The sequence below is a fragment of the Nematolebias whitei genome, chromosome 1, assembly GCF_014905685.2.
Source record: "Nematolebias whitei isolate Nwh7 chromosome 1, NemWhi1, whole genome shotgun sequence".
Classification (NCBI taxonomy): domain Eukaryota; kingdom Metazoa; phylum Chordata; class Actinopteri; order Cyprinodontiformes; family Rivulidae; genus Nematolebias; species Nematolebias whitei.
This window is the reverse complement of record NC_056498.1, coordinates 52335739-52358385: the sequence shown is the minus strand read 5'-3', so window position 1 is coordinate 52358385 and position 22647 is coordinate 52335739. Positions and strand designations below refer to the sequence as shown.

General features: G+C 40.3%; 1 protein-coding gene across 1 annotated transcript; it reads right to left on the bottom strand.

Annotated features, from left to right (window-relative positions):
- Positions 1 to 1018: 1018 nt before the first annotated feature.
- On the bottom strand, positions 1019 to 16416 carry ppp1r21 (protein phosphatase 1, regulatory subunit 21). The gene is made up of 22 exons (XM_037685135.1): positions 16339 to 16416; positions 15478 to 15546; positions 15155 to 15301; positions 14875 to 14979; positions 14613 to 14777; positions 14461 to 14519; positions 14224 to 14318; positions 13959 to 14011; positions 12919 to 13068; positions 12744 to 12845; positions 12569 to 12657; positions 12352 to 12488; positions 11015 to 11107; positions 10165 to 10292; positions 9534 to 9683; positions 9056 to 9148; positions 7485 to 7739; positions 7035 to 7070; positions 6815 to 6931; positions 4577 to 4675; positions 4349 to 4477; positions 1019 to 1775 (listed from the first exon to the last, which is right to left on the bottom strand). The coding sequence occupies exons 1-22, from the start codon at positions 16390 to 16392 to the stop codon at positions 1746 to 1748; spliced, it is 2355 nt and encodes a 784-aa protein (XP_037541063.1). The 5' UTR covers positions 16393 to 16416; the 3' UTR covers positions 1019 to 1745.
- Positions 16417 to 22647: the final 6231 nt, after the last annotated feature.

Genomic DNA, 22647 nt, shown 5'->3' with positions numbered 1-22647 from the left:
TAGCAAACATACTAGCTAAAACAAATGAGCAAAACCCTAACTAGAAGTTTTGGTAATTTACAATTTTAACTTTTAGCGTTTAGCTCAAAACAGATTCGTTATGTTTAACTTTTAGCTAAGGTTTTGCTAATTTAGGGTTTTACTTATTATTTTAGCTTTTAGCTACTTTTTGTATCAAAGGTTTTTGCCAGTTTGGCTAATTTTAGTTTTGCTGATTGTGTTTCAACGAGTTTAGCTTCTCTTGTTTAACAGTTAATAATTTTACTCATCAAACTTTTGCAGTCATTCAGTTCTCGGCGTAGATGTGGCATTTTCTTATAAAACACAATTTCTCCAGTTAAAAATTCAGCTTTTCTTCTGTAAAAAAACTAAAAATCTGATCCTCCAGCTCTCAACGCGTCACAGCTCTGCCTCATCTCCCTGTAGTCAGGGTGTGTAACAGGCCGCTTTTCTTTCTTAAATTACAGACCATTTACATTCCCACACAGAAATGCAGCATGTAATGTTGGGTCAGAACAGTTACGGAGTTATTAATAACCAGCAGTCCAAATGTACGTCAAGATTTTTATTCTGCTTCACATCTCTGTATGTGCTTTGAAACAGGTTACACGTGAAATACGTCGTTTCTTTTCTCCGGTTCGGAGGGTGTGTTCAGGTCTTTACGATCAAAGGTCTCATCCAGCAAACAAGAGGTTTGAATGCACGAACTTGACGCTGCTGCATGACTGAGGGTTAGTTTTAGTGAACTCCACCCGCCCATGATTCATAATAATCACATAACACTTCCCTGTAATGTGGGGAGCCACAACAACTAGCTGTAGTTTTAGTATATATGTATATATAAAAGAAATCTGGGTAAAATAAAGATCTGTAACGTCTCCATGAATGCATATTTTGTACAGGGATAAGTCCAATTACATTATGATTTTAACCTAACGTATATTCACATTAACCTTTTGTATTCTTACATATTTCGCCAGTTTATGGAGCTGTAAGTGTGAATCCACATTTCCTCTGGCGATTAAAAAAAAAAAAAAAAAAAATGGTTACAGAGCAATGTCTCACACACAAACAGACACAATTTTCACGAGCTTCAACTTGTCCGTCCCTTTTCTATGGAAGTAAATCCAGCTAATCAGTGCTGGAAGGTGAGCTTTGTTTCCACCCCCAGAGGGCTGAAAATAAAGAGTAATGAGTTCAAGCGTTCGCTTTTCACTCACATTCCAAAAGCCTTTCGTTCGGGCGCTTGTAATACAGTGTCTGCGTGTTAAAAGGTGCAACGTACTTTGGGTCAGTTTACTCACCGCTGAACAAATGAGCTCAAACTAACAAGTTAGTCCCTTCATTGTAAAACGATACTCTCGTGTTGTAAAGTGTGTTGGAGTCACTCTGCTGCTCTCAAACAACCAGCATTTACTCCGTTCACCTACTCACAGTCGGAGCGCACAGTTCGTTTTCTTTCGCAACAAAAACGACACATTAACAGGGTTTGGTCTTCGAGTCTCGACTTCACTGAGCGTCTCTGCTTTGTTTAAATCTTCAGTCGTGCATTGAACATCTTTAGCTGATCATTTTCCAGGCGATGTGACAAAGAAGACATCAAAGCTTTGACTGTCACACGTGTTGGATCCTTTAAGGGTTTGTTTGCGCTGCCTGACGGTGGGAGAGTCTGATGCTCCTGTAGTGTGGAGGCAGTGTTGGTACAGAGATGTTCAAGCTCTCCCGAAGGCGTCCTGAAGACTCCTCTAGCGGCCCTTGTTCTTTTTGGCATTTCCCTAGAAGATACAAACAGAAAAACTCGATTTTTGACAGGAAATTAAAATAAAATAAAAAGTCGACATCCAGAATCGGTATTAAAAATCAAAGTTTTGTATTTCAGTGCAGTCGGTTGAGGCAGCCCAGTACGGTGACACTGAGGTGCAAATGAACAACATTTAAAAAAAACTAAATTAAGTTTGAAAAAACACAACACTTGAAAAAAAATGGAATTACATTAAGCCAAACCGTGTTTTTTTATTTTTATTTTCAACTTTACTAACAACATAGAACAAATGAATAATGTACAGCAACAAGATACAAATGCTCGTTAAGGGTGTGGGGTCCATGCAACGGCGTCGGAAGCATCCGTAATGTGGGGGGGACACAATGATGTGTAGGTGTGTGTACGTGCGCGCATGTGTGCATGTGCGTGCACGTTAAAAAAAGGTGTTCACTAGTGTACAAAAAAAAAAAAAAAGCAACATTTCACCTAGATTTCCTTTAATTCCACACATTTAAAACATGTTTCTCACCAAGTTTGTGTCAATTCAGCTGTGGGTTTAAAGTCATTTTAACTTTAACACAGAGCGTCAGGTCGGCACTATTTGTGTTTATTGTGAAATAAAAAACATCACCACTAGACATTTTTACTTGTGTTCAACACGACTCATCTAAATGTTGTTTCTCACGAAGCTTCAGGACAATAAGGAGTGTTTTTTTTAAAGACATTTCAACTTTAATGCACCTGAACACACAGCGTCACAGTTACGGCTCAGCTAAGATGCTACAGACGTAGCGCTGCACTTCTCTCCTTCTAACATAAATATATGTTAATGATCAACCCCCTGGTCAACAACTGCCTGCACAAAGCTCGCTAAACTGGCGAGCATCTCCTCCACCTGTGCGCGTTTTCTGCCAAAGCAGGAGGAGACGCACAGAAACACTGCAGGTGTTACACCGGTATATTGTGACCGTGGCAACAGGCTGCTGTGTTTAGAGTTGGAAGTAACCAGGAAAACCTGGAGTGGAGTTTTAGTGGTTTGAGTATTCTCCTATTAATCAAGTGGAATGGATTTGTTCACAAAGAAAGAGAAACTGCGCCGCCTGAACTAATGTTTCATAGTAAAAGTGTGTGTGTGTGTGTGGGGGGGGGGGTCCAAATGAACGTTTTTGGAATGTGGGGGGGACTTGTCCCCTTCACATATAATGGTTGTGACGCCTATGGGTCCATGTACCATTTGTTCAAATGCTTTTTAATTGAGAATTAAAAAAAATGAAAAATAAACACTTATGGTTTGGCTTAATGTAATTTCGTTTTTTCCCCCCCAAATGTAAATTTTGTGTTTTGTTTTTTCAAATGTAATTCAATTTTTTCAAATGTAATTCAATTTTTCCCAAAATGTAATTCTGTTTTTTTATGTTCATTTACACCTCAGGGCCACCGTAGCCCAGGCTTGCATTTTTCCTTCAAATTTTAAAAGCGTGCAGAGGCTGGTCTGTGACTTTTCTGAGAGAAATCGCCACAGGTGGAGCACAAACATGTTCTGGCCCGTGACTTCCCAACACACAGCTCTCTGTGAGCACGTAAGCAGGACTGACAAATGGGCCTCTCCTTAATGACTTTTTCAGACGGCTCCAGCAGGCGCTTTTCACATGAAACTCGGGCAGGAACCACAACACGGATGACCTTGTAGTTCACCTCACTGACAGGAACCTTTCAGCCCCATCTCACCGACATCTGATATCACTGTACGGTTCGGAGGTTTCTGCTTGTAGGAAAAATGCGTCGTGCACGGTTCAAACACGGCTTTCAGTTTTAAAACTCCATACGTAAGACTCAATTTTAAGAAAGCTCCACCCATTTTTAACATCAAATCATCTGAGGATGTTCATTTATACAGTGGTTTGGAACACCACGGAAATACACAAAAAGTGCACAAAAGGTGGACAACAAGTAGTTTTTCTTGTTAGCTTATGACTTAAAAAAACTTTTCATTAAAAGTGTAAGCAATTTTACTTAAAAAAAAAAAAAATCTGTAAAGCTTGATGCGGTAGTTGAACTTTTTATCTTCTTTCAGCTGCTCCCTTCTTCAGGGGTCACCAAAGTGAACTAACTCGCACGAAGACGTCCTTCCTGACGCAACCACACACCACTAAAGTCCTTTAAAGACCTTAAAGTCCTCCCGTGTGCGCTCCCACGGTCGCCATTTTGGCAGCCAATCGATTTTTAGCACAACACCGGCCCACGTTTCTGGGTGGTCAGCGGTGACGCATAATAGATGCGACTAATATGGAGAAGCGACTTAATTTATGTTTTTTTTTTCCACTTTATTAGACATTTTTGGACTTATGCGACTTATACGGCGGTGTGAATTTTACGGCGGAAAATACAGTACGGTTAAAGTGCAAAAAATACTTTGCCACTAATTTTTGTGAGAAAAACCAACAGTTTGGAAGCATGTTTTTTTTTTTCTTTTCCTACACCCGGTTTCAGATTTTTTTCTGAGCTTATCCAGACTTGGAAAATACTAAAACCAAAATCAGGACTTCTCCAGCAGGCTGCGTAGGAACCTTGGTCTTGGCGCTGTACCTTGCCACCCAGTTTGAGTGTGTCGATCTCCTCCCTCTGCTTGCTCAAAGTCTCGTTCATACTACACAGATGGTCGCTCATCATACTGAGCTGGTCTTCATAGCTCCTCTTGGTTGTAGCCAGCTCATCCTGCACAAGATAAACGGACTCAGAAAGTTTTCCAATTTGAAGGGAGCCCACCGTGTACTTTAAATTATACTACACACGAGAGGCTTCTTTGCGTTTTACCTGCAAGCGTGTGATGTTCTGATTAGCCACTTTGACCTCTTCGCTCAGAGTCTCCCGAGATTTTTCTGCGATGGTTAATCTCTTTGCCAAAGCTCGACACTAAAAAGAGAAGGAAAAGGGAGGTTTTCCGAAATGAATAATTTTTTTGATTTAGTAAATGTATTGATTCAACGTCAAGATGTAAACAATTTCAATAGGTCAAGTGTGTGGCTTTTTCTGTCCTCACTCCAACTACCCCCATGTCCCCTCTAACTGCATCCATAGATCTCCTCTTTGTCTTTTTCCTGGCAGCTGCATTTCCAACATACTTCTACCAATATACCCACTGTCCCTCCTCTGGACTTGTCCAAACCATCTCAGTCTGGTCTCTAACTTTACCTTCCAGACGTTCAACCTGTGCTGTACCTCTGACGATCTCATTCCTAATCTTATCCATCCTCGTCACTCCTAAGGAGAACTTCAGCATCTTCATTTCTGCCACTTCCAGTTCTTTCTCCTGCACTTCTGTCAGTGCCATCCTTTGACCTTTGCTGACACTGTTTTGTCACAAATCACACCTGAAACTTTTCTCCATCCTGCTTGAACTCTCCTCTTCACCTCTTTACCACACTCCCTGTTTTCCAGGACAGTGGACCCCAAGTCCTTGAAGTCCTGCACCTTTGTGACCTCTGCTCCTTGTAGCCTCACTGTTCCACCGGCCTCCCTCTCATTCACACACGTACTGTTTTACTACAGCTAACTTTAATTTTTCTTCTTTCAAGTGCACACTGCCACCTCTCCAAGTTCTCTTCCACCTGTTCTCACCACAGATGACATCATCATCTGCAAACATCATAATCCACTCATCTGTTATCCATCGCCAGAGCAAATAAGAAGGGGCTCAGAACAGAACCTTGATGTCATTTATGTCTTTACTGTCAGATAATATGCATCTAAATAGCTAAAAAATAATAATAACAACATACTTCTAAAACTTTTAGGGACACTCAAAATAAATTATGGAATTTTTTATGTTAAAGTAAATGTCAAAATGTTGCGATTAAAATGTGACAGAAAACTTAAAAAGAGTTTCAAACATACAGTGTTTTATTGTGGAACATGAACTTAAACTATTTTCATAAGCTTCAGATATTTACATAGAGTATTTTACATTTCAGTCTCTTATTGTGAAGGACTAAAAATATTCTAAGTAAAAAAAAAAAAAAAAAGCCCTGTTTGATTCAGCTGTTTCTTGGTAGTTAACCCAGAAAAAGTGCACCTATAACGCTCAGGTACTAGGGATGCACAATAATGGATTTTTGGCCGATATCAGATATGTTAAAACTTATTTGGCTAATAACAGATACCGATATTTTTATATTTTGTCAGAACATAGCCCTCTTATTTAGGCTTATTTGCTACAAAAATTGTGTAACAGCTGTAAGAGCTGGTGACATATATTCAGTAACAGCCATATGCATAGCACTTTAACTTATATTAAATGAAAAGTGCTAATTATTTATTAGCATTAGTCCCCTGCGATGCTGTCTCACTTGTGGAGGCTTGTTCCAGGTTCCTATAGCTGCAGTGTGGGATCCTCTACACTCTTGTGCATGAAGGACAGACTTTTTAAGTTCAAAGTTTTTGTGTATCCATTGTTCCGTAAGACTAATCATGCTAACGGGGCTAACGCTTGACGTCCAAATGTCTGTGGTAAAACTCACCCAAGTGCTATTAGCTTCTCAATGACGTAGGGAATGACGGCTTGTAACTCGGGTAAGGCTATATCTGAAAAATATCTCTGACTGGGGACGATGTATCGAGGCTCAACGTAGTCCAAAAATCTTTGGAATCTGACATCCTCAATAAAAAAATAAATAAAACTTCCACACCACCGATATTTTGACTACTTCCTCTCCGCCATCATCAGATCAAGTAGGTGCGCGTGACGTAACATTTTCAAACATTTTTTCGAAACATTTTAACTTTTTTTTGTAAATAATAATTTTTATTCTCAAATTAAAAACAAAAATGAAACTTTCTCCTCATTTTTTGTCCTGCGTGGCCCCAACGCTTTGTCGGAAAAAATAAAAACGCTGCGGTAACGGCGAGAGCTTATCCAAAGCACGGAGAGAAAGTAACAGTTTCTGTATCTCTTTTCTGACAAACTGCAACGTTCGAGGCAGTGTGGGGTGAACAGGTCAGTTATTTGCCAAAAGAAGCAGTTACTGAGATAAACACACATGTGGAGAGCTTCACCTCTGAGTGAAAGTGCACGGCTTTGCTGTCTGAAATCTGGAGCTGGGTGGTGAGCTCTCCAACTCGGGCCATATAGTGCGTCTTTATCAGCTGCTCCCGGGACTCCTCGTCTCCCACCTGCAGCGCAGACACAACATCCAGCAGGATGGGATTCGTTTTAACCTCCAACAGGACTAAATTATTTCAGTTATTTTCTTCCAGATATGCGACGGTGACTCACATGCTCATTCGTGGGGGTTGTGCACAACATGCCAACCTGGTGTCAAAACAGATAATTAGTTTAGACTTTAATTATCAGTGAGATGTTAAAAAAAAAAAAAAAAACACTTCAAACACAGACGAGCCTCTGAGAGGACAGACTAGACATGCAGGAGGCAACAGTAAAAACATAAAACCCAAGTAGGACAGAGACATGGGGGAGGGAAACAGCTCAGTTGTGACTTCACTCTGAACTCAGCACCGATTCTGAGTGGGGAAAAAAGTATTTTTCTATTTTGCTACATCAGCACATTAAAAGTCTGCGGTTTATTAAGCAGAAGGTTACTTTGTGTTGAAGCTAAAAGGAGAAAGTGATAACGCTCCCTTTGTTGACACTAATCAAACAGTCGCGCCGTGGGCAGAACATTTCCTCTGCTGGTGAAAACAAACAGCTTGAGCGGAGAGACGGTACCAGACTGGTGCACAGAGTTGTCTCCTTCCCTGTGGCTTTCTGTTCCGTCTCTGCTTCCTCGTGGCTCTGAGTGAGCCGGCTGGCTCCGGCCGGCTGCGAGTTTGGACTCCCCCCCAGAGCAGCTGCAAGCTGTGCTTCCAGGTCGGCAATCCGCTGGTTCTCCTTCTCCAGCCGCACCTTCCCCAGCTGAGCCTCCAGGAGCCAGTGCTCCTTCTCCTGCTCCAGCCGAGCAATCTTCTCCTGGCTCTGCTGCACCTGCACAAAGGTGAGGGCGGAGGAGTGGACCGTGAGCAGATGTTTGGAAAGGTGGAAGGGCAGCAGTATTTAATAAGGAAACTTAAAACCAATTTTGAAGAAATGAAAGTGGAAATTTATTTTATACAAAACAGAAAAGAGCATGCACATGAACATGTCCGTCCTTCACACCCATTCCCTAAAGAGCAACCGTCAGCAACTCTTCAGCGTCACATGACTGTGTTGCAAACGCTGAAGAATTTCTGTTTTCCTAACCAACTTCACCACACCTCTGTGCCTTTTGTTGTTTTCCACTGCTTCCAGTTCACATTGATAGTTGTGTTTAGTTACAATGTGAGCCAAAGACAAAGCTACAGCAAAACAAATGTATGTAGAGCTTGGTTTAACATCATTAAAGCATTCACAGCTACCCAACGTGGCTGACCACTGACCTACACACAACTATAATGTTTACATGATTTACTGATGAGTGCTCTTATCCATATGTAATAACTATAACGAAAAGAAACATTAAAATCCTCAAACTGCTTCAAGACGTACCGTACATTTCGCTGTATAAGTTACAGTTTTTTGCATAAATTAGCATGCCTGCGACTTATACAGTGAAGCGAAATATTTATGTTTTTCCCCATATTTATAATCCAATTTTTGGCTGAGATCTGACAATTTCATTCATTGTGACGTGGAAAATATTAAACAATAATTTTCAGCCATTAGAGGGCTCCCGACTAGTATGGCAAGCCAAGTGTCTCATTAATAGGTAAAGTGGCTATTAATGAGCCACTTGGCTTGCCATACAAAGTCACCTTCGGTCAAATCAGCTGCATTTGCTGCGCTGCCCAGACGAAATGCAGCTGATTTGACCATTAAAGTGCATTTATTAAGGAAAAGTTCAACTGAGACACACCTTTGCTATGAAGATGAGCAAACAAATAATTGATTTAGATGATTATCTTGTTAGTTTTCAAAAAAATGGACAACGAGTTGCCCTGTGTGCTCCCGCAGCCGCAAATCAGCTTTTGAAATGCAGTTAATTTGACCGTTAAAGTGAATCCATTAAGGAAAAGTTAAACTGAGACACACCTTTGCTATAATTTTGAGCAAACAAATAATAGTTTTTAAGTGTTAATCTTGTTAAATTCTTGTTAAAGTCCTCCTGTGCATGCTCCCGCGGCCGCCATTTGGCAGCCAATCAATTTTTGGCACACCAGCCCACATTTCCGGGTGGTCAGCGGTAACGCATAATAGATGCGACTTATACGGTGAAGCGACATGTACGGCGACAAGTACAGTACCACGTTATGTGCGTGCTTTACCTGCTGAGTTAGTCCCTCTCTGCTCTCAGTGGAGCTGGTGAGGATGCGGCGATTTGACAGGGCTTCTCTGTAAGGAACCGACTGCGGCCTGCCCTGAAAGAACCAGCAACATTGTATTTATTATTATTAATTTATTAAATTTATCATTTAAAGCTGTGGTGTGAGATATTTTGGCAACAGAATGACACGAGCAAACACACACAGGCACGAGCAAAAACATCTGCCTTCATCTTTTTAGCAGTAGTCAATAAATTGGGAATCAAGGTATAAAACCCTTAAATAATGCATTAATAGAACAAAAGACGCATTTAAAAAAGGCAGAAAACCCTCAGTAATAACCATTTTGTGATGATTTCAAAAACAACAGAAATATGAACTTGATCATCTAAAGACAAAAAGTATTTTAACGTGTGTGTGTGTGCTTCACGTTTAACTCGAACGTGTCGTCTTCGTCTGAGGCTTTAAAGCGCTCACCAACCTTTTGGATAGCCTGAATGTAGGCAGCTGCTTTCTTTTTGTTGGCCAGCATGGTCTCTGCTTGCAGCGGGTTGAGGGTGGCCGTGCTCCCTCTTGGACTGTAGGCCGGCGATGTGAAGAAGTCCAAGTTGTTGCTGAAGAAAGTGGCAATCTGCGACAAATGATTGCGATATTACGTCTCGCGTCGTTCAAACAAAAATACATTTACAGCGTCCTTAGCTAAAGAAAAACACCTTTTCAGATAGTCAGCAGTCTGTCAAGTGTAATTTAACTGGAGGGCTTAAAGCAAAGATAATTCCCCCGTCATTATTGTGTCCAGGATGATGAATGTCTGAGGAGTTAAGCTTTTGGCTGCCCTCAGCACGCAGCCACACACCTGCATGCTAGATGCTGCCGCTCGGTTCATATTTACATCATTTACACTTTTTCCTCTAACCAGACAGCAGCTGTTCAAACTGTGATTTGGACAGTTATCTTCAAAATGTATCCACTGTCCACCTGAGTCCTCCTGGATCTGTGATCCAGTTGTAGTACTAACAGTTATGCTTCAAGGCACTGCAACAAGCGTACCCTAGGAGGTTAGACGCAACAGAACATAAACTCGGCTGCTGCCTGCCCCCTGTTGGCCTCACCTTGCCAGTGATGCTGGTCAGAGAGCCCAGAGACCCGAGGAGGCATTCTGTGGTGGTACTGAGCTTCTGGGTGACCGTGGGGAGATCCTGCTCGATGCCCGCCTTCTGGTTGTAATGCTTTGACATCTCTAAACGCAAAAGACAAGAGATTAATCGTTTTCCTGGTTTGTTTTTCCACATTTTTGCAATTTAACTTAAATTTACTTTGTGATATTTGAGCCATTTGAGCACCAAAGAGTTTAGCTTATTCAGAAGATTTTTCCTTCTGTTAGTTTTTTTTTTTAATATTTAACTTTACTTACAAATTTATTTTTAATAGAAACACACTGAGAGCTCTTCAATTCCTTCAAAAGTTTGTTTCTCTTCAGAATCCTCTTCGGCATACTTGCTCCATTTTTGTCTTCTTATGCTATTTTAGCTGCTGTTGTTGTTACTTTTAGCTAGCCCTTTTGCTTTTTCGGCTTTTTAGCTAATGTTCTACTTCTTCCAGCTCTTATCAGGCGGTCTGACTTTTTTTAGCTTTACCAACTCGGTTTCAGCTCCTTCAGCAAATTTCAGCAAGCATCGTTCACATTGATTTTTCATTAAAAAAATGTAATTTCTCTTGTATTACTAAGGAATATTGTATTTTTTTTTTAACATCTTTTGAGTTTCTGTCCAGCTTTGACTGTCTGGCATTCAAATAGTGCGCTGTAGATTTTCACCTGCAGTAAAAGTGGAAGTAGTACAACCAGAATAAACACATGGCACGTATAGGGTGTGAATTTTGTGAATGGGGAAAGCAGCTGAGCAGATGCATGTGAGAAATGTGAGCTTGTGTGAACGGCTCTGAGTCACGAGCGCTGCTCACCTTTAACGGCATCATGAAGACTGTGCAGGCAGGCAGCCAGCTGGGTGAAGACAGCTGAGGTGCTGCTCTGCGGCACGGCATCCTGCCGAACACCTGAAACACACGGCACAAGCGTGAAGCAAACAACCCGTAGAAAGAGCTTAAATTGTCCCAGGGATTAAAGCAGAAACAAATATTTTGACTGAAATGTTTTCTACACTAGTACCCAAGCATCATCACTGTGTACATGACCTTAGTAAAAGTACACAGTATCGTGTTCTCTAATGAAATGTTGAGTTGTAAGATTTTAAACAGCAGCATTTAGATTTTCAAGACCAATATTCTGAAGGAAGAGGAGTTTTGATCAACTTTTCTGTAGTTTACTTTTATGTCATTTCAGTGTTTTCAACTGAAGGGCTGTCAAATATATACATTAAAAAAAAAAAAACTGTAGCACAGGAAGTCCTTTGCAGAATATAAATTACCGCAACTTAAAACGATTATTTTTTATTTGCCAGATTTCTCCTCCTAAAATTAGATTATTTTTAAAAAATGTCAATTTTATATTACATGTATTTATTTTTCATATTTGGGGCGGCTGTGGCTCAGTGGTTAGAGCAGTCGTCCTCCAATGCAAGAGTTGGGGGTTCGATTCCACCGGCAGTCACATGCCGAAGTGTCGCAGTCCATTTAACCTTTATACATTTGATTATTTATTGAATTACACGTATCACGGTATAATCACCACTCAGTATAAAATTTAGCTCCTCCAAGCAGCCACAACTCATTGTTGTTGCTAAAACAGTGTAGAAATGAAGTTTGCAGATATTTATAGTAAACTACAAACACCTGAAACTTACTCTCTCACAGACTTTGTGAGTTTGGGGAAAATTTTTTGTTAAACAGAGAAACTGCTATAATCTGGTGCATAAAAATATTGGTCTTTTAGCATTAATATTATTTAATTATAAGAACTAAAGCAGCAAACAGCCTGTCTCAACGTGAAAAACAATCAGGCTGCAAGTTCCTACGGCAAATCTCAGTCCTAGAGTTTGGTCACGCGTGCATGTTGCACATGTCTGTATGATGATGATGAAGATGCTCCAAACACATCAACATTTAATACAAAGTTAGATTTTAGATGCAACAGTTCAGAGAAGGTTGGTTCTTAATTTTACATACAAAGAGTTTTTAAGGCTGCACGGACACCCTGTTAATCCTTACATGAAAAACGTTACTAATTATTCTTAAGAAAATAAATATTCTTCATGAGCATGCAATAAGAATCCCAACACAGCACTAACGGTGACAGATGACAAGAGCTTTGAGACTAAATCAGCTGATGTGTGTTAACCTACTGGGTAAGGCCAAAAGGTTAATGTAGCTCTGCAGCTTCTCAAACACAGATGTTACTTTCTTCATGTCGCTCCGTAGCTCTCGGTTTTTGGCGGTCAGAGCAGCTGTGCAAAGAGGTGCCTCGCACTCTTCTTCCAGGCTGAAAACACAAGATCGCAACCATTAGCGCAGCCTCACCCTCCACTCCCCCCTGCTCTCTTTCTCAAACATAGCGCTGACCTTTTCAGCTGGTACGGAAGAATCTTTTGCAGAAAGTGGGTGTATGAGGAGAAATTCTCAGTGAAAGTCTTCAACGTGACAACAGTCTCCTTCAATTCAGCATAAGCAAAGAACTTTATTTAGAGTTGTTTTATTAAAAAAAAAAAAGCTTTTAAACATCCTGTCCTGAACTCACCAGAACTGTGACTGTGTCTTCTGTGATGCTTTGGTAAAACTGCAGAAAGCTGTCCTCCAGGGGGCGCACATAGGCAGCGTTCTCATGTAGATACTGGGAAAACTAGAAGTCACACATCAAAGTTAGAAGGAGTGCTCCACATGAACAAACAGTTTGTGTTCTGCATCTCACTGACCTTCTCGTTTAGAGGAGAGATGATCTCAATGGAGGAGTCCAGGGGATAGATGTGCACTCTCTGCTCTGTGTACGTGTGGAAGTTTAACAGAGCTGCCACCAAGTCCTGGATGAAGCTCAGGGCCTGGCCCGTGACGTCCCGGGCTTTAAGCTGAACACACACAAGCACACAGCTGATTTAGTAGCCTCTTCTTTTTATGAATTTAAGCATCAATTTGTAGCACATGTCTGTCCCTGTAACATTTGCACATTGTATGTGCAAATGTAAATGCAAAAGAAATCTGTTAGCACTTAGAATAACTCTTAGCTGCCATCGCACCAAATTTTACCTTAAAATCTGTAAAACTGGTTATAATATCACCATTTTGGTGTTTAGTAAAATCACTCAACTGTAGCACACATTTTAAATGGGGTTGACTCCAAACGTATAGTAGTTGTAGATATATATACCCGGTGACTACTTTCAGTGAGTTTCACAGAAATCCACCCAGTGGTTCATGAGATATTTTGCTAACAATACAAGCAAGCACATGCATGCACTTGGGCACAAAATAGCTGTAAACTGATCAAACAAAAAAGGTTTAAAAGAGGAACTAAATCACTAAACATATTCACTAAATTTCAGGTTCATTAATCCAGGTATAAATCCAGCAATGTTCAGTCATGTCATCTGATTCTGGATGGTTTATTTTGCTGCTGAGATGTTTCATCCTTGATCCGAAGGACCTCTTCAGTCTGACGAGCCCACCAACCCATACTGAATCCCATAACCAACTCACTCCCAGAGTGGAAAAAAACAGTTTGCTGGTGATAAGATGGCCTCCGGGGCCCGCCCTCTGCCCCGTCAACTCCTCTAAAGCAGACCATGCCAGTGATTCAAAACACCAAAGCTCATGCTCATTAATCCAGGTATAAATCCAACAATGTTCAGGCTCCTCAGACTGAAGAAGTCCTTCGGATGAAACATCTCAGCAACAAAAGAAACCGTCCAGATGGCCTGACTGAACATTGCTGCACTAAACACATTGTTTTCTCACTCACCTGATGCCTTCGATTGTGTGACGGTACATTTAGGCTGTTGTACTCACTAAATTCTGCAGAACGGGAGAGAAAAGCACTAAAATGAGCTCAGAATCTCAACTTCAGCACCAAGATCTACTTGTATGACTGACCCAGTTTCAAGTGCAATATGAAGACAAAACTCACTCCAACGCATCAGCAATAAAAATGTAAATGTTCTCATTGGGTCGTCTACTCAGAGGCAGACTGGTTTGTCGTGGTGGCTCTGGGCCAGTTCGGTACTCACTGGTGTCATTGAAGGGCACTTTCTCCTGAATTACGCTGCTGCTTTGTTTCAGCTGACTTCTCAGCTCTGATTGACATCGCTTCAACTGCTGCTGACTGCAGACACACGCCCAAAAATTATTAGATTACAATATTCATTTTCTGTACATGGTATATTTTCTTTTTTAAGAGTTAAAGTAGACCATGGTAAAACTGGAGGATTCATATCCCTCTCAAGCCGTTACAAAATTAGGTTTACCATTCTTCTGTTCGCATCCTACACTCTTTTGCTTCTCTTTCCAGTGTTTGTACTTTCACCTGTCAGACGATATGAAAAATACAATTTTTTTATTAAATGCCATCAGAACTGCTAATCTCTCAAAATGAGTGTTTCCTCCTGGATATCCTGACCTCCAAACATGCTTTGTTGTTCTGCAGCCGTTCGTTTGTTTCCACATACTTTGTGGTAAGGCTGTCTACAACAGCATGGTGCTGCTCTGTGTTTCTTTCCAGCTCCTCTAGTCGGGCCCTCAGCTCAGCCTCTCTCCTTTTGTGCTGCTGATCCGCTTCGTAGAACTAACAAATACATGGAAAAGTGAAGAGCATTGCATGAATGCCCTCACAATAACTCAATGTTGGAAGTCAAAAATAAAAAAAAAGTGCAGCCACCTACTTGTATATGTAGCCGCTCATTCTCTTCTATTTTTTTCTGCAGGTCTTCATCAAAAACATTTTGGGTCTGTAGGCTATGATGCTGAGAGGGAGAGTCTCCTTTGTTCTGAAACAAGAACAAGAGCCGTTAATATTTTAACTACAGAAATTTGGGCTTTTTTTTTTTTTTTTACTTGAAAAATTTATGAACACTCCCAAAAAGTGTATATTTTCATGACCATTAAAAAGAAATACAGCCTTTCCCCCTCATCCCAACACCCTTATTTCCCCCTCATGGTCACCTTCCCCTTTTTGCCCTTGGCTTCACTAGCAGCGAGCTCCTCTTGTAGCAGCTCCACCCTCTTGGCAAGCTGTTGGTTCCTGAAAGTGAGGCTGTCCATCTCCTGTTCCTGCTTTCTCAGGCTCTGGTCCCTTTGCTTCAGCTGATCCTAATGTGAAGATTAAAATACAATAAAAATACTGGCTAACATAAATCTGCAACTGGATTTGGGGTAAATATTGCACTTGTTTAAATCAACAAAAATGATCCCATCTGGAATTCCCCATAAATAAGACATGACTTTAATTTTTACACGGCCAATAAAACGGATTATTGTGTATGTACTTTTAGAGCAGTAGAGTTGGCCTGCTCGTCTACAACAGCCTTCTTCAGCACCTGGTTCTGGGCACGGAGCTGTAAAAACACAAACACATAAAACTTAAAAGTCTACTAATGTGAAAGTTAAGTTTTATACCAACAAAATGCTCTGTTCTTCACTCATCCGTTGCAGCTTTATATCAATTCTGTGCACAATGAAGAGTCACCAACTGTTCAAAATTCAATGATGTTCACTATAAAAAAAACAAAACTAGTGCATTTTTTTTATTTTTATTAATAAGTAATAGAAGCAGAGAATGTGTGTTGCTCTTTCATAGTCAGCACTTTCTTGTGCAGGGTAATGGAGAGATCAGAGATCAACAGGAAATGGCTCAAACTCCCTGAGATGTCAGCTGACACACAAACACAAAGAGCACTTGCAGAAAGAACACAGCTCCACAGAAAACAGGCTTTAAATGACTGCTTCCAGATCAGTGTTTTACTGCTTTTTCTGCATTGTGGTTACTTAATTAAGGCAGCACACTGACAGTCAGCGTTCAGTCTTTAACACATAACAGTAACAAGTGTCATAAATGTAAAAAAGTATATAGTTTTACCATTCAAAGTCCAAAGAAAACATTTAAAAGGTTGTAAGAAAATCTGAGAGCAAGATCAATTTAAAAGCTTTATAATGCTCGACTCATTATAGAGTCAAGTGTAAAAAATCATTTGGGTGGTTAAAACTCCTGTTTAAATCTATATGTTGGTGCAGTTACTTCTACATTACATAAAAGTGTGCAGTAATTAAGTTTCATAATAATCAAGGTAACTTGGAAGCATGAAATCTGAATCGTTTCAGTTGCACAGTCTTCATTGACAAATATTTACCTTTGAATACTCCTGCGCCAGCTTGCTGTATTTGGTCTGCAGGTCTGCAGCCATGTTCGCTGGGAATCCGTAAACAGTTGATGCTGTTAAAAAAAAACTCGGGTGTCCCAGCGAGCCGAGCCGGTGATTAGTTTACCGTCGTCTGGTTTTATCAACTACCCAGAAGCTACACAAGCTTACTCATTGTGATAAACAGGGACAGTCAGGAGTCCCTGATAACGAGCAAGACGTTCATCCTTCGATTTACACTACCAGCTCATTGCTACTTAAATGTTTTAAGCTAACACAGTTAGCAGCTAAGCTACCTATGTAGCAACAAAAATAATGCCGACACCGACGAACAGACGCGGGAATCCAGCGGCGTCCGTGAATTATTTGTCTTTAATATTCAGGGTTGCCACTGCTTAAGCACTGAAGCCGTCCCAACGTTGCTCGTTTAAAGTATGATTCTAATGATCCAGCTAGCCAGCAAATCTTTTCCTCAAATGAGAACCGATCGGAGACAACAGAACAAAGGTCAAAGTTCAGGAAACTGCAGAGCGGTTGTTGCCACAGCGCCCCCTGGCGACTGAAAAACAGATAGGTGGACGAAGAAACAATGAAATGGAGCGTCACTGAACATTTCAAAACGTGCTTTAAATGCTAAAAAACAAAAAAAACACACACACAAAAAATAAAAAATAAAAAATTAATAAAATTTTTTTTATATATATATATATATATATATATATATATAATAGAGTTGTTGGAATAAATTAACTTGAACATTTCTACATGTACGGAATGTGTTTTTGTTTGTTTGTTTGTTTGTTTGTTTGTTTTTTAAATCCAGGTGCAAATTTGTGATTGTGACTTAATTGAGTTGGTTTTAATTCAATGTTCAAAGTCATGAAGACCAAACCAAAAATAAAAAAGAATAAATAAATAAATTCACACAATACTTTTTTCATACTGATGAGTGTTTAATCTCAGATAAACAATGTTATTAACGTACTTTTTATGTATATGAATGTTTCTGTACAGTGCTCTCTGTTGTGACTTGGCGCTATATAAATAAACTGAATTGAATTATCTTTGAATACTCCTGTGCCAGCTTGCTGTATTTGCTGCGTTTCCTTAAATAAAAAAAAATCTCTAATCATAATTAGTGACCATTTGCCAACCACCATGTGTTTGTTTACCTACAAGTGAAGTGACTGAGAATGAGTCAGACACTAAAGTTACCGACTGCTCACAGACTATCTAATGTAGGTCAATCACGTGACTCAAGCTTTCGTGTGCTTTTTTTCTGGATTCGACTTTTGTTTACATTGAGTGTGGACCTGCAGTTCACAATTCACAAACTACTGAACCTTTTCAACCTGCACCATTTCATAGAATTCAGGATACCCTTTTTTTATTTTTGATTTCATACTTTGCAACGACTACCAATTTATTTACCAAAAAGGAGGAGTAAAGGTTTTTTTTCCCTCCTCTTGCATTAACAAAAGTCAATTTAAAGACAAACAGCAGCTTTAAAAAGTAAGAAACAGATTCTAAATCATTTCAAATAGGTTTCTCGTAATATTAGTTTTGTTGGGACAATTTGATGTACCCAGCTAATGAGGTTAAAACTGCAAACCGTTGTGGCTGCATCCATTTCTATGTGCGGCATACTAAAATTTTTGATTAATTTAAGTATTTAAATTGATCCATAATACAGTCACTGCTTGATTTTACCGTTTTACAGGTTGCAGCACAAAACAAAACAAGGTCAAAACAAAGCTGTGGCGCTGCGAGGACGAGCCTGTGGTTTCCCTTTAAAATGCTGGTGACCTCATTTAACGCAGAAGTGAAATGACGTGCTGCTAACGCACCCGTCAAAGCACAAATCCTACGTGATTAATTTCATCTAATCCATCCTAATCTCTGTAGATTTTCACCGCGTATCACTGCAGTTTGATACGTTGGATGTGCTTAAACGTATGCGGGCGAAACAAACTCGTGCACCGCAGCCAGTGGCTCCAGCATTGTCTGGTTGCCTGGCAACTGTTGGCGTGGCGTGGTTGCTAGGGCTGCGTGTGTGGAGGGGAGGAGGGAGTGATGCTGCTCTGATTTCCAGCTGAATTGAGGCAGTCAGTAGGGAGAAGTCCCCCCTTCTCCTTCTCTTCCAGTCGACACACAGGACTCTATTGAACAATAGAGCTGTGTCAAAGGGCCCGAGGCCAGTCAGACGAGCCCTTGTTCAGGGTCACACTGTGTTCATCCCACAGTCCTCCATGACTAATTAACTTACAGCGAAGAGTGTCGTTAGCACATTTGATGTTGCATCCATCACAGGCTCTCAGCCCTGGAATTTACACCGTTGCGAGGTACGTCTCTGGCAGCCGGCCATGCTGGTGCACTCCAAACACATGCCGTAGGAAGCAAGATTTTAAAAGGGAAAGGAAAGCAAGGTGGAGCTGCCACTCTTGGTGCCGAGCATAGCTTGTGCAGTCAAAACAAGAAGCGAACTGCTGGACTGGATGAGAAATATTTGCAGACTGTGACGCGGACGTGGGAAAACTGTACGGCTCTGATTGCAAAGTTAAAGGGACTCAGTGTGACGATGAAAAGGCCGATCCAAAATGCAAGAACCAAAATCTGCTAATTAGTTTATTTTGGATCAATGGTTAAAATCAGAGTTTCTTTATCGTCGTTCGCACCACATGTGGCACATGTGGTGCGAACGACATGTACACAGGGTCCCAGTTACATCCAACAATAAAACGTAAAAGAAAAACAGTAATAAGATCTAAGATATGAACTAAGAAAAACATCAACTAAAAATACACTAAGCACTAGTAGCGTTAAAACAATACGCCGAACAGCAGCACGGACATTAAATGAGTCCTCGTGGCTCAGTGGGACCTGTAAGATTGAATGAATGAGTCTGTGTGAGCAGATGAGTATGAATGAACACAGCAGCATGAAACAGATCAGCAGCATGAAACACATCAGCAGCAACATGATGTGATTTTTCACAGTGATTATTCTGGTTAGAGATTCATGAGTCTAACAGACTCAGGGTAGAAGCTGTTCCTCAGTCTAGTGGTTCTACACTTAATGCTCCTCAACCTCCTTCCTGAAGGGAGCGGAGCAAAACGTGTGTGTGTGCTGGGTGAGTGGGGTCCTTCATGATGCAGGTGGCCCTCTGCCGGTAGATGTAGGTGTAGATGTTAAAAGAGTCCTTAAATAAAATTAAAATAAATGTAAGCAAAATACTTATAAACAGCTGCCACCAAACACTTGAGTTTGTTTAATAAAAAAAAACACCCAAAGTGATTAAAAATAGGTAAAAAATGGTGGCGTCAATGAAAGAGCCACTGGAAATGTTTTGCCCCGCTCCCCTCAGGCAGGAGGTTGAGGAGCATTAAGTGTAGAACCACTAGACTGAGGAACAGCTTCTACCCTGAGGCTGTTAAGACTCATGAATCAGGATTATCACTGAGAAAAAAAATCACTGTAATGCCACTTGATTGCTGATACGTGTTGCCGATTATCCATGCTGCTGATCTCACGCTGCTGATTAATTTCATGCTGCTGTGTTCATTCGTACTCATCTGCTCACACAGACTCATGTTCGTGCTGCCGTTGTTTGGCGTATTGTTTTTGTACTATTAGTGATTAATATATTCTTAGTTTAGCGTATTACTCAGTTCATATCTTAGATCTTATTACTGTTTTTCTTTTACAATTTATACTTCTGTTGGATCTAACTGGGACCCTGTGTACACAATTCCGTTCCACCACATATGATGCGAATGACAAATAAAGAAACCTTGAAATTAAGAGGTCTGGTCCGTTTTTATAAAGTGGTACATATTTACACTCACGATTTGCTGAGCAAAGAAGTACTTTGTTTACAGTGAGTGCATACCTGCACTTCAGCATTACACATTCAATTCAACTCAGTTTATTTATAAAGTGCCAAGTCACAACATAAGTCATCTTAGGGCACTGAACAGAAACATTCATATACCAGTATAGAAGTTAATAACATTAAGTATCTGAGGAGCAGACTGCTTTGAATTTAACTCCGTCACAGAACTCTCATCTTGAGCAAGCATGAAGGCGACAGTGGAAAGGAAAAACTCCCTCATGAGGAAGAATCCTCCAGCATAACCAGGCAAAGGACAAGCGGCCATCTGCTTCAACTGGCTGGGTTTGAGAGGAACAGGTCAATTTGTCCTCCATTAGTTTAAGCCTATAGCAACATAACAAGCTAACCCTAACTATAGGATTTATCAAAAAGAAAAGTCTTAAAACTGGACAATGTGTCGGCCTCACAGACAGAAACTGGAAGTTGGTTCCACAAGAGAGGAGCCTGAGAACTGAAAGAGTTTCCTCCCATTCTGCTCTTGGAAACTCTAGGAACACAAGTAAGCCTGCAGTCTGACAGCAAAGTGCTCTGCTATGAAAATATGGAACAATAAGATCTGTAATTATAAGATGGAGCTAGGTTGTTGAGGGCTTTGTAGGTTAGAAGTAAGATTTTGAATTCTATTCTGAATTTGACAGAATTAAAGAACACATTCGGAAAACTACAGGAGAAAAAAAATTCAAACTGCACTGACTGAGTATGATCTTTTTTTTTATGTTTGATTTCATAGTTTGCAATAAGGACCTTTAATACAAAACAAGAGCGTTCCATGAGGGTTTACATAAGAGCAGGCCAAAATAAACTTAAACACGAAGAAAATAACAAGAGAACAGGATTTTATTAATATTTTGTAATACCATATATAATGCAATTGCATATCTTTGGCGAAAATAAATCTTATAAACATTTTATCAACAGAGGTTAGCATACAAAAACCAAAAAAGTGTGTCAGTCCAACAGACATGGCAGACAACAGATAAAACTTATACTGGGTTGGCAGCTTTGTCAAACGCAAAAAAAAAAAAAAAAACACCCAAAAGGAACTGCAACAAAAAATAAAATCACATAATATCCAATAACTGTTGAGCAATGAAGCAATTAACTTAAAATTTTGTTGTTTGAGTCCTGGCACCTGAAAACTAGCTCGCACATCGGTTCTGTCCTTTGAGGACCAACAAATCTTTATTTATGCAAAGCTATAAAAAAAAAAAACAAACACTGAAAACTCCATAATTTTTCTGCAATTGTCATTATATTTAAATGCAAGTCTGACTCTGCGCGGCAGCTGCCTGACCCGAGTCGGTCCGATCCAGTTTACAGTGATATTTCAAACATTCCAGCATCCCATAATAACACTTGGAAGCATGAGCGGCAGTCGTTTTTACTTTTAAAGAATCCAATCTGCGATTCTGACAGTTTATTTTGACTATTCAAGTCAAAAACCCTTAAACATCCAGGAGACAACGAAAGAACTGGTGCAGGCCCCCGGGAATGCAACTTCGCTCTACACCGGTTTTGGCAGCAAAACGTTTTCGAGATCTACGATAATTTACCGTCTTCTATCCAGTCTATTGAACGAACAGCAAAACAAAGAAGAAATTGGCAGTCGTGGTTAAAGTGGGGGTAAGAAACTGCTTGGCAAAATCCTAAATCGCTGTAACAACAAAGTCTATTGCTGAAAATAAACGAGGAGGAAAAACTCAGTAGGAGTTTTTTTTTTTTTTCACATGACCAGTGTTTGATAAAGTATCTATTCAAAAAATAAATCCCATAAATTAAAATTATAAATAAAGTGATTAATAACGAACAGTTTGTTCTTCTTTTTCACAGCTAAACAAGACCAGTGTATGCCAGAGAACTGAAGTTTATATTGCAATCGACAGTTCCAGCTCCAAAAAAATAAAAAAAAGGCGATGATGTCACTGAAGCCGTCTATTTCCTTTTTCCATCACAGAACTTAAATACATCATGGCAGCAGGGGAATTTAGTGGCTTTGGCCCTTTACATCAGTGGCACATGAAAATGTTTGGCACCGACCCACACAAACCCAAGTGACACTACAGCAGGGAGGAAAAAAAAAATTTAAAGTGCACGCTAATCTTGCACCCTGAATGAAAGCTCAGCTGACATTTGTTGCCATCTACACGAAACATGTAGCAACTTCCCTTCTGTGAGCTGCATGCAATCAACAGACACCAGCTCCATTTCACAGCTTGAGAACGTGAACTTCCTTATTTTGTTCTAGCGGGAAGAGCGACGACGAAACGCTCCCGACCAGACAGAGCTGAGGTCAGCACGGGTCTTCGGTTTCTCGCATGCGACTGACAAAGTTCGGTTCTCTTTAGCTGCGACGGTCCCATCCAACTGGAAGATAATCTACGACGTCTCAACTAAATCAGACACACATT